This window comes from Rhinolophus hipposideros, assembly GCF_964194185.1.
Source record: "Rhinolophus hipposideros genome assembly, chromosome: 5".
In the NCBI taxonomy this organism is placed as follows: Eukaryota; Metazoa; Chordata; class Mammalia; order Chiroptera; family Rhinolophidae; genus Rhinolophus; species Rhinolophus hipposideros.
This window is the reverse complement of record NC_138051.1, coordinates 102,449,981-102,465,971: the sequence shown is the minus strand read 5'-3', so window position 1 is coordinate 102,465,971 and position 15,991 is coordinate 102,449,981. Positions and strand designations below refer to the sequence as shown.

Here is a 15,991-nt window from a genome sequence, read left to right as displayed (position 1 = left end):
TATCCAAAATATTCAAGGAACTCATGCAACTCAACAACAAAAAAACAAACAACCCAATTGGAAAATGGACAGAGGGCCTGAAGAGACATTTCTCCAAAGAGGACATACAAATGGCAAATAGACATATGAAAAAATGCTCAACATCACTAATCATCAGAGAAATGTAAATGAAAACCACAATGAGATATCACCTCACCCCAGTCAGAGTGGCTTTCATCAACAAGACAAATAGTAACAAGTGTTGGAGAGGCTGTGGAGAAAAAGGAACTCTCATACACTGTTGGTGGGAATGCAGACTGGTGCAGCCACTATGGAAGGCAGTGTGGAGGTTCCTCAAGAAATTACAAATAGAATTACCATATGACCCAGCAATCCCTCTCCTGGGTATCTACCCAAAAAATCTGAAAACATTTATACATAAAGACACGTGTGCTCCAATGTTCATTGCAGCTTTGTTTACAGTGGCCAAGACATGGAAACAACCAAAATGTCCTTCGATAGATGAATGACTAAAGAAGTTGTGGTATATATACACAATGGAATACTATTCGGCGTTAAGGAAAGATGATATAGGAACATTTGTGACAACACGGATGGATCTTGAGAGTATAATGCTAAGTGAAATAAGTCAGACAGAAAAAGCAGAGAACCATATGATTTCACTGATATGTGGTATATAAACCAAAAACAACAAAAGAACAAGACAAACAAGTGAGAAACAAAAACTCATAGACACAGACAGTAGTTTAGTGGTTACTGGAGGGTAAGGTGGTGGGGGTGGGAGATGAGGGTAAGAGGGATGAAATACATGGCGATGGAAGGAGAACTGACTCTGGGTGGTGAACACACAATGGGATTTATAGATGATGTAATACAGAATTATACACCTGAAATCTATGTAATTTCACTAACAATTGTCACCCCAATAAATTTGAAAAGAAAGAACTTGGAGCAGATACACAAGGTGGTTTAACTAGTGAGTTGTCTCATCTGGAAATTATGTGGTACCACCTTATGAAGGAAGAAGCCCAAAAGTGTAATTTGGCTGAAATCGAAGGTGAAGGGGCTCTGATGGAGGAGGGATACTCCTTGTCCCAGCAGCTTGTGCACAGGCTCTGCACTGGGTAGCAAAACAACCTTATTTGCATGTGAGGCCCGGAGACTACTTGGGGCATCTTTATAAAGTACCTCCTCTGATGACGTCAGCAGCTTGGCAGCATGAGAAGACCTCCAAGTCTTTCCCCTTGAAGTTACAACACGTTGGACAGTTATAATTCAACAATGGATTCCCTGCTCAACACACAGATATATCTGAGAGATCCCGTAGAGACATCTGAAGGTGGCCACATTTGAACCAAGTGAGACCGGACAGGGAGGGAGCAGACAGAGACAGAAACCATGTGCAGCTGGGCGATTGCTGTGGCCGCAGAAGATGTGACAACTCCCGGGGTGCAGCCCCCACGGGGAGAACCAGACTGCAGGGGCAGAAACAGGAGTCAGGCCGAGATGGCCGGCACACACTGAGGCTGGGCACAGAGTCAGGTGCAAAATACTCAGAGCGCTCTAAAGACTGCCAGAATCAAACACAGGATTCTGCCAACAGGGAACCCACCCACTTTATCCCCCATGTGGCCAAGAAGGCAGCAAAATCCTCAGCAGATAGCAAAAGGGCTGGAGGGGGCGAAAAAAACTGGGGCCTGGCTGGTGGCTCAGTTGGTTGGAGCTCCGTGCTCCTATTTCCGAGGTCACAGGTTCGATTCCCACATGAGCCAGTGAGGTGTGTCCTCTACAGCTAAGATTGTGAACAACAGTTCTCCCTGGAGCTGGGCTGCCGTGAGCAGCTGGAGGGTGGCGTGAGCTACCATGTGCTGCCATGAGCAGCCGGTGGCCAGTGTGAGTGGCTGGCAGCCGCCGAGAGCTGCCGTGAGCTGTTGTGAGCGGCCGACCGACCGGTGACCGAAGGCCTGAGCCGGGGGAGCACAAGGCCCATAACACCAGCATGGGCCAGGGGGCTGTGTCCTACATAACTAGACTGAGAAACAACGGCTTGAAACGGAGTGGGGGCGGGGAGAAAACTTTGCAACCTCACTGTAGCTAAACCCACGAGGAAGAGCGAACCAGGGAGGTGTGACCTGTCCACCCCTACCCAGAAAAGCGCATCCCAGTAGTAGCAGCTGAGCCAACTAACGGCAGCCCTTTGGCAGCTTCTGGCTACACGGTGGTGGTGCCAGGGACACATAGGACACCCACAGCCCTCCCTTTCCAACCACGGGAGTTGTGCCCTGGGACCCAGGCGACTGGGCTGTAGAGGAGACGCCCACTTCCTGGGGAACCTGGAGAACCCAGAAGCCACCGCAGTGCAGCTAAGGGAAAATTAAAAACTTGTGCTTCAGCACCACCTACTGGAAAACAAAAGAGAGACCTCTACTAAAAGTGGTTTTCTGTGGGTGACATGGGAAGTGGAACTCCTTGGGTTTGTGGGAGCTTCGGCTTTTAAATTCCACGTGACATACCTGTGTTGCACGAAGGCATATACAACTTTAAAAGTTAATTTATAAATCAAAAATTTATTTTTACGTATACATTTTATCTTTAGTAATGTTACTTGCATTATAAAATAATAGTTCATTGAAAACTATTTAGATACAGAGGAGACGGGCTTTCCAGCCCCACCCACCTGACGTGAAGACCGTCTGTTATTCGCCGTCATGCAGCTTACATTCACTCTTCAGTCCTGGGAAATGTAGAGGCAACAGGAAGACAGGAATTAACATCTGTAGGGCTCCCTCTGAAGGCCAGCGTCACAGATCGCCACGTCTACCTGATTTTCTGATTCCGTGTCACTGAACACAGCATTCGGCCTTCCACACAGGGACGTTTGCTCTCCAGGGTGACACAGGCTGCACTTGGCAAAACATGGACCCTCATCCCTCAGGGTCCACAGCCCACAGCCCACAGCCACCACGGGAGACAGCCCCAGCACTGCCATTGCCCTGAAGCCAGTCTGGGTTTAGGGGTAGATGGCCTAGAGAATGAAGAAAACCTCAGTGCTCGAGAGCACTGCTGCAGAGAAATGTCATGAATTGGTCCCTAAAGGAACCTGAGTCAACATTGATGAATTCTGTCTGGGACAAGAAACCACACAGGTCAAGACCCAGCTGCTGACTCAGGTCTCCTCTCCAGGCCAGAGTCTCAGGCTCAGTTAGGCTCTCAAAGGCTTACAAAAAATGTAGAGAACACCAACGTGTGATTTTCAAGATTTATTTCAGAGCACCAGTCAGCGACTCATGAAACAGAGCTGGTGTGAGACCACCGACACCTTTGGCTCATGATGTGTGGCCAGACCCCTGTGTCCACTGCAGAGTTCTAGAAATGTGGATTTGAGCTCTGCCACGTAGTTTCTGATTCTTCCACAGATGTTTCGTCTGTGTTGCCTATAGTTGTACAGGGGTCGGGAAGCTCGTTTGTTATTTCGTTCCCGCCGTCTCTGCTGTGACTACATTGCTCTTGATAGTTCTCACATTTGTGGCCACTCCAAAGAGGATTGCAGCTACGAAGGCATACATGCGACCAATGACCACTCTGAAATACACCACTAATTCAATATTTTGCGATACCGACCGCAGTCTTCTTGGAGGGGGCCCACTGTTGACACTCCCGCCGGCACCCTTCTGTGTGCACTCTGGAGGTTCCCAGCCTACATGGCAATGGCAGTTGTTTTGATTGTTGCAAACTCCTCTGCGATTGCATTTTGAAGGCTCACAGTCATATATTATTGCAGCCATAGTGCCATTGCAGTACGTATTAAGACAGAATTTCCCAAAGCCACAGGGGGTACCAGTTCTCACACGCCCGATGTCAGTTGTCTCTGTCCCACGGTGCAAGTCCACCCCAAAACACAAGACCCCTGATATCAGAGACTGATGGAATCCAACGTGTTCCTGCAACCGGGGCAGATGAGTGACATTGGTACACTGCAGTCGTCCACACGTAATGTCTTCTTCACTGCAAGGCTCGGGTTTGAAAGCCACTGCGTCTTTCCTACAGTGTCCGAATCGGTGGCCTTTTCTGTTTACATAATAGCAGACATCTGGACCCTTCAGTGCCCCTTCTCCAAAGATCTCTCGGCAATGCATGGTGCGGTCGGTGCAGTTGCCTTGATAGCAGTAGCCCTCTTCCGTGCATGGGGTCCCGTCTTGCAGATAGACATTTTCAGGGCACGTGAAGGTGCTCCCCAGGCAGTACTCGGGCAGATCACAGACATTCTGGATGGGTCTGCACAGCGTCCCGGCGGGGGAGTAGGTGCAATTCGTGCAGCATCGGCCGGCATCACAGGCGCTCTCAGCTGTCAGACTGCAGTCGCTGTTACAGCACGCGTTGCTATAACAGTGCTTGAAGGAGCCGCAGTCACACTGCTCGTTTTGGTCCACGACGTAGTCTCCACACTGAGCAACTGTAATGGTCCTGTTTGTATACACGATGTCAGTCATGTACATGCATGATGAGGAGCCCCCAAGGACGTTTTGCAAGTGTAAGAAGGAGCAGTTACTGAAGACATCTGTCAGCACAGGGTACCTGCTCATGATGCAGGTGGTCCTTCTCTGGCAAACACAAGTGTCTGCGTCGTAATGCAGACCGATAGTTCTCCCGATCTGCTGTGCTCCTATAATAGCTAACAATAAGTAATGTCTGCCCAGATGACCCAGCATGACAAGATTTTGATTGCCACATATACTGTGTAAGACTGGAGAAAAATTCAGTTCGTGCGGCCCAGGTCTGATCATAACTAAGGCTGAGTGCGGACGAAGAGGTTGGTAAATGACGCGCTCGTAATACTTAAAATACGGGCTCCGCGGCACGTGGTAGGAGCTCATGCTGGTGGGCTCTTGGTCGTGATAAATGACCATGATGCCGATGTAGTACCTTATGTCGAGACTTTTGTACATGGTGTTAAACAAACTGCCCACACTCCTCAGGTAGTGGGCACACTGTGACAGGTTTTGGAACAGAGTGTAAATTGAATTTGCGGCGATGATACAGCCCTTCATGTTTGCCCTGTGGGACGCGTAGACTTTGCTGCTGATCCTGGAGGCTGCGCTGGCGTTTGCCTGGGAGAACACGGGCTCCTTGTCTTCCTGGAGTCCCAGTCTGTACGTGGGTCCTGTTGCGTTGGTGTCTGCCACTATCTGAGAGACAACATGTTCAAACCTTTGGGAATCCTTGAGGGGTTTGATTTCATAGGCGAGGTCATCCAACTTCATAATGCCCTCCAGGCCCCCACAGCACGTGTCCATGGTGACCATGGAAAAAGGAACGTTCTCCAGGTAACCGAGGTAGTAACAGTCCAGAGGGACAAAGGGGTCATCAATCTGCAAGGCTCCTTGGTCATCCTGAGTCAGCAGCAGCAGATGTCTGGGCCAGAACAGTTTCTTACGCCGCATGTGGAGGACGTGCCTCTGGCCCCCAAAGCGCAAGCTGTAGGAAAGCCAGCCCGGCCTGGGGACGCCTCTGCCGCGGTGCATGTCCTTCCTGGGAATCACCACCTCGGAGGAGATGTAGCGCCATGAGGGACGACCTTGAGAACACTGGACTGCAGACACTGCCACCCAGAGCCCAAGCAGCAGGAGGGGCGTCCTCAGGGTGACGTGGCCTTCTGCTCGCTGCATGCCCCTGCTCGGGGACATCTGTCAGCGAGAATGAAAGGGAGGGTCCTCAGGTCTGGACCATCTTCCTCCCAACAAGGCACTGGCAGAAAACAGGCTTCCTGTACGCTACTCTGAGTGGGTCACCTGAGGGAATTAGGTAACAGTTACAGGGCGTGGCAGTGGGTGGGCCTGGCCAGTAATTCAGCTGGGGGTGAAGTGGGAGAAGTGGGGGCGCCATGTGTACAAATGCTAACATGGAAATAAAAAAGAGAAGGAAGCAGACACATGTCTCCATTCAACACATTCAATCTTTCCTCTAGCTACGTATTTCAATATATGACATATAATCACCACACAATTGACTTTTCCACCAATTCTATCACCTTCCTACTCCCGAATCTCTGTTTCCCTTGTTGTGTAGACTTGTTTGGCAGATGAAGCTGGGCTTTCTTATTTTCACCTTCATATGTGTTGAATTCTTTTTAATTCTAAACTATACATGTCTTATTCTGGTTTGCAGCCAAGGAATTTGCAAACCACGTAATTTTTCTGGGTTTTGCTTTGAAGCTTTATTTGGGTTTACTGAGAAAAACGTTTCCCAGTACTGAGATACGTCCTGAACTACGAGGTTTTATTTTTTCTTACCCCAGGTGGTGACGACATAAATCCTTTCCTGATCAATGTGAACCCCAAAGTTTGTTCCCTCACATCCTTTTGTGTGGCTCTTTTCTGGCATTCAGTAATTTCCTCATTGGCATGTGTCAGCACTCAGCTGAAGACACAAGAGTGCCTCGGCTGGTGCCCACTGTGAGAGAACAAATATTTCACAGATTTTCATCCAATTCTGTAGTTGCTCAGTGAGAGGACGGGAAAGTCATTAACAGGTCGTGATAAGAAGCAACAATTTTATTTCCAATTTTTAAAATAATGTATAGCACTCGATTTAAACAGAATGTGATCACTGATATGTTTCAGTGGTTGTGCCATTTCTTTTTGTCTCCTAATGTCTGGCTGGTCCACGTTCCTTCCCTATTGTACCACTTTTGGGTTCAACTATTAACATCTAAATAGATGTGCTGTTTCCTCTGGGACACTGTAGAAGAGATAAGCACTCCCCCACTTCATGCCCGTAGAGCAGGAGATGTGCAGCACGGAGGCTGCGGGGTGCCAGCACACTCGTCTGCCCAGGCGTCCCACCAGTCTCTGAGCTCTGGGGTCTGGCTATTTGGGCGGAATGAACACAGTCCATGGGACGCACGATGCTGGTCCTGTGAGATCTAGTACCCCCCATGTTCCTGGAAATTCCAGTAGTAACAGCTTCTGCAACAGAACTTTGTCTGCACTGAGAAGCATCTGTGTCCCTCAGAAATGCAGTTCCAAAGGAGTTCTCAACAATCAAAGGAACTGCCATTGCCACTGGTCTGGGACCCTCCCCGGGGCCGGCACCAAGTGCCAGTAGGAATGTCAGCAGTGGGCCCCTCCAAGAAGCATGTGGCCACTAACACAAATCCAACAGTCAATATTGAATTTGAGCTTGGTTTTCTGCTTGATAGTGCGCTCCTTAAGAGTGGCCACAAACATAAGAACGTTCCATCCAGACCACCAAAGTGAAGTGACATATTTTGAGACTGGATCAATAATGTCAGCCTTCCAACCCTGTAAAACTACAGACAATATAGAGGATGTTGTATGGGTCCCAGCCTAGAGCTGGGATGTTCTTGGCTAGGAATGCCTGAGTCACTCACCCACCAATTCCTCGCATTCCAGTTAGTGAGCCCGAAGGACAGTCCCATCATCCCCCAGGGGCCAGTGTTGAGGCTGCACCAGCCTTGGTGGCTTTTACTATGACTGCAGAACACACCTCAGCAACAACCTTCAAGGACTTTGAAAAACAAGGTTTAACTCACAGTGCAAATGAGGGTACATGGCACACCCCAGGGCCACATAGGGGGTGGGAGGAGGGTGAACCTGGGGCTCTGCCTTCCTTAGAGTCCCAGGGTCGGGTAGCTAGGGTTTCAAGGGGGTCACTCTTTATTGGCAAATTTGAAGCAAAAGAGTAGGAATAGGGTGGGGGATGGAAAAGCAGGGTCGCTCAAGTGGTCAGTGAGAAAGAACATTCCCATACTTATTTTACAATGCAGCATTAACCCAATACCAAAACCAGGTAAGGATACTCCAAGAAAATAGAACTACAGACCAATATCCTTAATGCAAAAATGAAGATGCATGCTAAGTGAAATAAGTCAGACAGCAAAAGCAGAGAACCCCATGATTTCACTGATATGTGGTATATAAACCAGAAACAACAAAATAACAAGACAAATGAGAAACAAAAACTCATAGACACAGACAGTAATTTAGTGGTTACCAGAGGGTAAGGAGGGTGTGGGGTGGGAGATGAGGGTAAGGGGGATCAAATATATGGTGATGGAAGGAGAACTGACTCTGGGTGGTGAACACACAATGGGATTTATAGATGATGTAATACAGAATTGTACACCTGAAATCTATGTAACTTTACTAACAATTGTCACCCCAATAAATTTAATTTTTAAAAAAAATGCAGATGCAAAAATCTTCAACAAAGCACCAGCAAACTGAGTTTAACAACATAGAAAAAGGATTATACACCATGACCCAGTGGGATTCATCCCTGGGGTGAAGCCAGGGTTCAACATTTGCCCGTCAGTAAGTGTAAAACACCACTTTAATAAAATGAAAGGCAAAAATCACATGACCATCTCAACAGATGCAGAAATGGCATTTGACAAAATTCAAGATTCTTTCATGACAAGACCTCTTGACAAACGGGACACATCTCAACATAGTAAAGGGGAGATAAGAGAAACCCACAGCTGACATCAAACTCCAAGCTGAAAGATCAGGAACAAAACAAGGTGTCCACTCTCACCACTGCTATCCAACATAGCTCTGGAGTTCCATATCCAACAATCAGGCAAGAAAAAGAAATAAAAGGCATTCAAGTTGGAAAGGAAAAAGTGAAACTCTCCTGGTTAACTAATGGCATGAACTTGTATATAGAAAACCTCAAAGACTGCAACATAATTTTGGATGGAAATGAGCAGTGGCCTCTTTTGTTGCGACAAGAACGCCTAAAATAAGATCTGTTTGTTGTTTTCTGTGTGTCTGCTAGTTTTTGTACCTCACTCCCTACCTTAATGTCTTCCTTTGTGATTAGTTGAAATTTTGTAGTGACACATTTTTATTCCCTTCTCAATTCTCTTTGCATAGGTTCCTTAGATATTTTCTTTGTGGTTACTCTGGGGATTGCGTAAAATGCCCAAGTCATAATATTTTTATCAACTGATAGCTACTTAAATTCAATTCCATAAAAACTCTACTCCTTAAAAGCTCCACACACTCAAAAATCACATCTTTATATATTTATTGTGTACCCATTAATACTGACTTACAATCACATTTTATGTTTTTATCTTTCAAACCAAAAGAATTAGAAGTGTGGTAGAGGGGTGACATCAACAGTATAAGATGGCCCCACCCCAACAAAAAAACTGGCACCCATCCACAGACAAATGTGCCTTTTTCAGAGCTGTGAGATCCAGCAGCCTTCGCCGAGGGACCCAGGAAAGGTCTCGTCCCCCCACCTGGTATGCAGGTGCACAGACCGCAGTCCCAGCTGTGACCCTGCAGTGACCCAGGGCCCTGCTCCCGCCGCCCTGGGCTGTGCGCCTGGCTCCTGGATAACATTGTCTCAGTCAGTCGCCATGAATGAGAAAGGCTTTGGAAGTCCAAGTTTTGAAAGAAAATGAACGCACTAACCTAAAAGATCCCTGCACGCCCCTGTTCACTGCAGCCCTGTTGACAATAGCCACAGCATGGGAGCCACCTGGGTGCCCATCAATGGGTGATGGATAAAGAAGAGGTGGTGCAGATGTGCAATGGAATATCACTCGGCCATAAGAAAGTAAATCGTGCCATTTGTGACAACGTGGATGGACCTCGTGGACATCGTGCTAAGTGAAGTAAGTCAGACAGAAAAGACAAACACCATATGGTTTCACTTATATGTGGAATCCAAAAATACAAATTAAAAAGAAAAAGCTCATAGATACAGAGATCAGATTGATGATTGCCAGAGGTGGGGGTGGCAGAAAGGGGTAAAGGTAAAACGGTAAATAGGTAAATCACAAACAGACAGGTTTAAAAGCCAAACATAAACCAAAAACTAGCAAAAAGGTGAAATATGGAATACTTTTGTAGCTTGTGCGCCTGCCATTTTGCTAAAGCAGGGGTGCGGGGGTGGGGACAGCAGCAACAGCATACCTGATTAATTACATGCTAAGTTTTTAGGCCCAGCATATTAGCAGTTGGGCCAGAGATTATCTCTCTGTGTGTTGAATTGGGGTTGGATGTCTGTGGCTTTGACTCAACTCCCCGTTCCTTAATAAGCGCCTCACAAAGTGAAGAAAACCAAGGGTTTCCTAAAGCCACTCCTCCCCTGGAGAGTTCTAACTGCGTTCACTGTTTCTGCTTCTCCACCCTCCCACCCGTCATTGTTTGCTCCCCAAAATGCTGCCCAATCTGTTTCCACTGGGGAAAAGCCAACAGGAGCCCAGGACATGGGGGAGAGAAGCTTCTACCTGAGTCACAGCGGTGGCTGCCCAGCCCCCTCTTAAAGACACAAGTGTGAACCAAATGCAACTTCCCTTCCAGTGACACCACCAGTAGGGCAGGCCTGTGAGAATATCATGCCTGTCCTAAAAAACAACACGAGATTGGTGTGTTTGTCCTCTGCCTGGTGGCTGGACCTCCTTGTGAGTCTTGCAAAAATTTCAGTATGGGCCTGTGGTGTCTGGTGGTAACACACCAGTTTTCTTTTGTCCCCAGGTGTCCTGTCCCAGGTGCAGCTGCAGGAGTCGGGCCCAGGACTGGTGAAGCCCTCGCAGACCCTGTCCCTCACCTGCGCTGTCTCTGGTTACACCATCACCAGTGGTTATGACTGGAACTGGATCCGGCAGCCCCCGGGGAAGGGACTGGAGTGGATCGGGCGCATTAGTTCTGGTGGGAGCACATACTACAGCCCATCCCTCAAGAGCCGCACCTCCATCTCCAGAGACACGTCCAAGAACCACTTCTCCCTGCAGCTGAGCTCTGTGACCACCGAGGACACGGCCGTGTATTACTGTGCGAGGGACACAGTGAGGGGAAGTCAGTGTGAGGCCAGACACAGACCTCCCTGCAGGGGACAGGGGAGCTGGGCTGCAGGGGGCACTGAGGACACCAGGGGACGCTCGGGACCTCTAGCACAGGGCCCAGACCAGGAGCAGGTGCAGAGTTAAGCAAAGATAAATTTCCTGCTCAGTCTTAAATTAGTTTTAAATTAGCTAGCAAAAGAGCTGACAGAATGCCCCCTTTTTATACCTAATTTTAGGGACTGTGTTTGTAAATGAAAAAGGGGCTCCATAATAGATCTGACAAAATTCAGCGACTAAAGGTGACCTCACAGGGTGAGCTGATCATATGTTCATAACCGGGCAGGCCATGGTGGGTCGTCACAGCAGACCTGTAACTCCTTCAGTAGGAGGTTTGCCTTTGCCTTAAGCAGCCCTGTCCACTGTTCTTGTGCTCTCAGGTTCACACACCTTTGAAATGCCAGAAGTCATACCCCTCAAAGGCATGACCATCTGTAAGAGAGCACATAGTCTCGTTAACTATCTTGCAATCCAATCGCTGCCTTGCTCTCCCCAACCTTCATGTCATCCTCCTTGTGTACCCTCCACAATTCCAAATGTATAAAAAGAAACTGTAAACTGTCGTTCTCCAGAGCATTTGAGATTTTGCTTCCTAGCAACTGTCATCAGCTTGGTTCAAATAAACTCATAAAAAATTATCTACAGGTTTGCTCATTCTTTACACCAACATATTGTTTTTTCTTTATTTAGAACATGAGTTATTATATGTTTCTCTGCCATGTGTAGAGATTACTAAAAATTTGCCACAAGGATAACTTTTAAAGAGTTTCCATGTGTTGGAGAAAAACTAAGTTTGCTTTAGCATTGTCACTGACTGTTTTTTTAGAAAGGAGGCTTTTCCATCTATGCCTCCTTCCACCTGTGAAGTTTTTGCATGTTCTTTGATTTTAATTGATGAAAAATTCACAACATAAAATTAACCTCTTTGAAGTTGTCAACATAAGAACATCCCAATTTATGAAGAATTTTTTATAAGAATTTATTTGAGCCAAACTGATGGCATACTCATATGCTGGGGAGTAAGATTTCACATGCTCTGGAGAATAACAATTTGCAGTCTCTTTTATGCACTTGGAATTGAGAGAACATAAGTAAGCTTACTTGAAGATGGGAGAAAGCAAGCTGGGATTAGATTACAGGATAGTTCACAAGATTAAGTGCCCTCTTGAGGGTGGTCATGCTTCCAAGGTGATCTGGAAAAGAGATTCTTCAAAAGTGTGTGAACCCAAACGCACAGAAACGGTGACAGGGCTGCTTAAGGCAAAGACAAACCTTTTAGTAAAAAAGTTACAGGTCTGGGTGTGACGACCCACCACGACCTGCCCAGTTAGGAATTTATAATCAGACCACTCTGTGAGGGTATTTTTGGCCACTGACCTTGTACATACCCCTTTTTCGTCCACAGAGTATACAATTCAGTGGCATTTAGCGTAACCATTATGTTGTGCAACCATCACTTCTATCTAGTTCCAAAATATTTTGACTATATCATAAAGAAACCCATTAAAAACCAGCTCCACATTTCCTTTTCTCAGTCCCCCAAAACCACTAATCTGTGTGTTTCTCTTAAACTAGAGTCCCCAGAGTCACTAGCAAGCCGGGGAGGTGGGTATCTGGGGTCAGATGCTGAGCAGGGACCCCGTGACACATCTATTAACCCTGTAGATAAATCATCTCTTCTTGATGTGTGTGTCCTGTGATCTCCCAGATAACAGAAATCTTGTTTTTCCTAAAACACAAGCTCATTTTACCAAAGTAACTGATTCAGTCTGGGCCCTTATTTTCATCTCTGCTGGCCTAAGGTATAAACTGCCACCCACCTTCCGTTTTCTCTGTAGTTGGTAGACTTCTAGTGCTGTTACTATGTTTCTTTTTCATTCTCCATTTGTTTGAAGTGAGTCACTGAAAAGTAACAGAAGCAAAATTGTGGAGTAGACAGCACCAAGCCCTTGTTTCCCCACAAAAACATCAAGAAACAAACAGAAAATATCAGAAACGACGTTGTCAGGCACTGGGAAAGAGTCAAAGGTTTGCAGCAACTAAGGGAACACTGAATCAAGTAAATGCTACTTGAAAACAGAAGTAAAGCTTTGTGGTATTTTCACTTGCCCGCACGTCACCACCTTCCCAGCATTACAGCTGTTGTGAAGTGGGAGTGGGCCATGTTCCCAGCGCGGGACCCTGGTCCTGGTTCCAGAAGGAAAAGAGCAGACCACATTCAAAGATCATTGTATCTGTACGTTCTAACCTGCCTGGGGCTACTGGAAGGATTGACACTCAAGAGTTCATATCTGTTTCACCTAACTCAAATGCAGGTCCTAAAAGGAGCAGGTATTACTTGAAAACACTGCAAGACAACCAATGACCTGCAGATGTCTGGGGCAGATATGGTCCCGACATACAACAAGCTGCCTAAAATCTAGAAGGAAAATCTAGGCAAAGTCTTTGGGAAATAAAGAGATTCAAAGCACCCATTAAAAAGCACCCATATGTATAGGGGGTGATACGTAGAAAGACACATGCATCACCAAAGCAAAAGGCATGCTCAGAAAAGTCCTGAGACCATCCTAAGTTTGGACCTTGGGCTGACTTCTAGAGTCAGTGCCAGCCTAACTAAGTGTGGAAGTGCCTGAAGGCATTACCAATCTGCAAAGACTGAGAGATGTTTGGGGGTTTTATTTGCTTGTTTTATTATGTTGCGGAAAAAGCGGCGTGGACCGAGAGACTCAAGCAGCACACAGAAATCAGGGAGAACACAGCTTTATTACGCCGGCGGGCTCAGTGGGATTGTTCCCAAAGAACTGAGCACTAACTGGGGTCAGGCGCTTTGTTTTATATGTTTAGGCCTCCAGGTTGGGGGGGAAATCTGGCCGGGGTGCCAGGGAGATCCGTCCCTAGCAGCTGTGATATCTCAACATTGACAGAGAGGCCTCTAACCATAGGGCCCGCAGAAGACAGCTCCGATGAGGGATGGAGCTCTTAGCGGGGGCCTGCAGGAAAAAACCATCCCAACACCAGAACTGGCCATTCCCGGAGGGGGAGGCAGGAGCAAGAAACTTGGCTCTAAAAAAATGAAAAAATATGTATAAGACAGACCTCAGTTGGCAGTGTTATTAAAATAATTATTGTTTCATCATTTGGTCATTTTGTCATTGGTAATTTCTCATCATTCTAACATTTTGAAGACTTCCAGCAACATGCGGCTTACAGCACCAGGGGACGTCCTGACTTTCAGCCACGAGCCTGGTGAGGGCTGGCTGGTTCCCGGCCTCTCCAGTGTTGTTCCCCACGGTTAGCCTTCTTGAGAACTTGTTAGCGTCTAGAAAACTCGTGTTGCAGCTTGCAGCATCAGAAGACGTCTAACTTCTAACAACAACAACGACAACAGCCCCAGCATTCTTGGGAACTGACAAGCAACGGTGTGGGAGACGCTGCTTCTCTCAGCCACAGACCTGGCAAGGTTTTGATTTATGACTTTTCCAGTGTTGTTCTCCCCCAGTTTGGTGAGCTTTTGACATCTACTGTGATAGTTACTATCCTATAGAGCTTATTACTGCTTTTGGATACTCCTTGCTGATGTTATTTGTGTATGTAGCCAAGTGATCTTTGTTCAATAGTAAATATGTGTTGGAATCTCTTAAACTTATGTGTATGTGCACTCCTCTGACATGACATTGTTATCAGTGTGTATAGTTTAGTCTTAACCACCTTTACTTTCTGTCATTAGCACATTCTATTAATTGCCTTTGTCTTTTGCTATTGCATATTGCTAAATAAATTGATTAGCCCCATTCTAGCATGTGTCCCTCGTCTTCCCCCCCCCTCGTCTTTACAATGCCCAAAGTATGTTGTACAGACGCAAACTGAACCCTGAGCCGGTTACCCCCAGAAGGGCGTGAGCGGAGGACAGGCATGAGCGGAGAGGGCTTCCGCCTTTCCCTTCTGAACCTCACGTTTTTCACGTCGTGACTTGTTTTTGGCTTTATTGGAGTATTTAACACATGCCTGAGAAGTGAGCACATGTGGGAAGGGGCATTGAGCCAAACACCTCCACGACGTGTGTTGGAAGCGCACAGCCGTTCCCCAAGCTCACAGCGGCGGGCACAAACTACATTGGGAACCACAGAATGCTGGAAACAACTGCAGAGGCAGCACCTCGCGAACTCCTGCAAACCTAGATGCTGGGAGTGTCTGCGCCCGCCCTGCACCTGTGCCTGCACGGGCTCCGCTCTGCAGGAAGAATGGTGCTCGATTTGAACCTCACGCGGGGCCAACTAAGTAGAGGGTTCCACATTTTTACCTGGAAAAGAGATGTTTTCTTCTCAGCTCTTTATATCACATTTTTAAAAAGCTGACCGTATTTTGTGTTACAACTGTATCTCGTTGGTTTTCAAAGCCTCTGGCTGCTTCTCTGGAGTGCATGAAGTGTCAATACATGTTCTCCTTGATGCGCCGTCTGTCCGTGTGAACGTCACACAGATTTCCTAAAAGCAAACCATTCTGGAATGCCTGCTCACGAGGACTTGGAGAGAGTTAACGCTTCCTCCAGACCCTTTTGTGGATTTCTTCTCCCCCTCACCCCCCCACCCCGGTCAGAAGTCTGAGGACCTGTGAGCCAGTCTCTTACTCTCACCTGACGCCTCAAGAGAAAAGCAAATAAAATAAATGTCACGTCCAGTTTAACCAGCTGGACAGTAGGAGGGCATGCAAGAGCACCTGGCAAGTGTGGGTCTTAATGGCAGGTCTGAGGTCCCCCTACAGCATCAAGATGGGACCACCCACTGAGACCACTCACGTGTTGCTGGGTCCCCAAGCTGGTGAGAGACAGGCCACCAGGAGCCACTGCTCAGAGGGTCACATCCCTGAGGCCTGCATACGCTGGGCCTCGAAGGCCTTCATCTCGGTGTCGGGGCACCATGGCAGCCGTCCTCTCTGCACATCCGCAAGGACGGGATTTCTCCCATGTTTAGTGGCTATAATTGAAGTCTTGGGTGTTTGTGCCCTGCCTGGTGGTCTCAGGGAAGTGACAGGAGATGGCAGTGAGTGACCCATGTGGGCACGGAGGAGCAGGGATGCCCTCTGGGTCCTGACCTCCCAGCAGCAGGGGTATGG

The 15,991-nt window shown here is 47.4% G+C and overlaps 1 protein-coding gene and 1 gene segment (V, D, J or C); one reads left to right on the top strand and one right to left on the bottom strand.

The window, feature by feature from the left end:
- LOC308497940 (immunoglobulin heavy constant mu-like) overlaps positions 1 to 15,991 on the top strand; it is a 97,093-nt gene that overhangs the window by 40,430 nt on the left and 40,672 nt on the right.
- Positions 3,468 to 5,666, bottom strand: LOC308497510 (disintegrin and metalloproteinase domain-containing protein 21-like; the record flags this gene model as incomplete). The annotated part of the gene is made up of 1 exon (XM_081048287.1): positions 3,468 to 5,666. The coding sequence occupies one exon, from the start codon at positions 5,664 to 5,666 to the stop codon at positions 3,468 to 3,470; it is 2,199 nt and encodes a 732-aa protein (XP_080904413.1).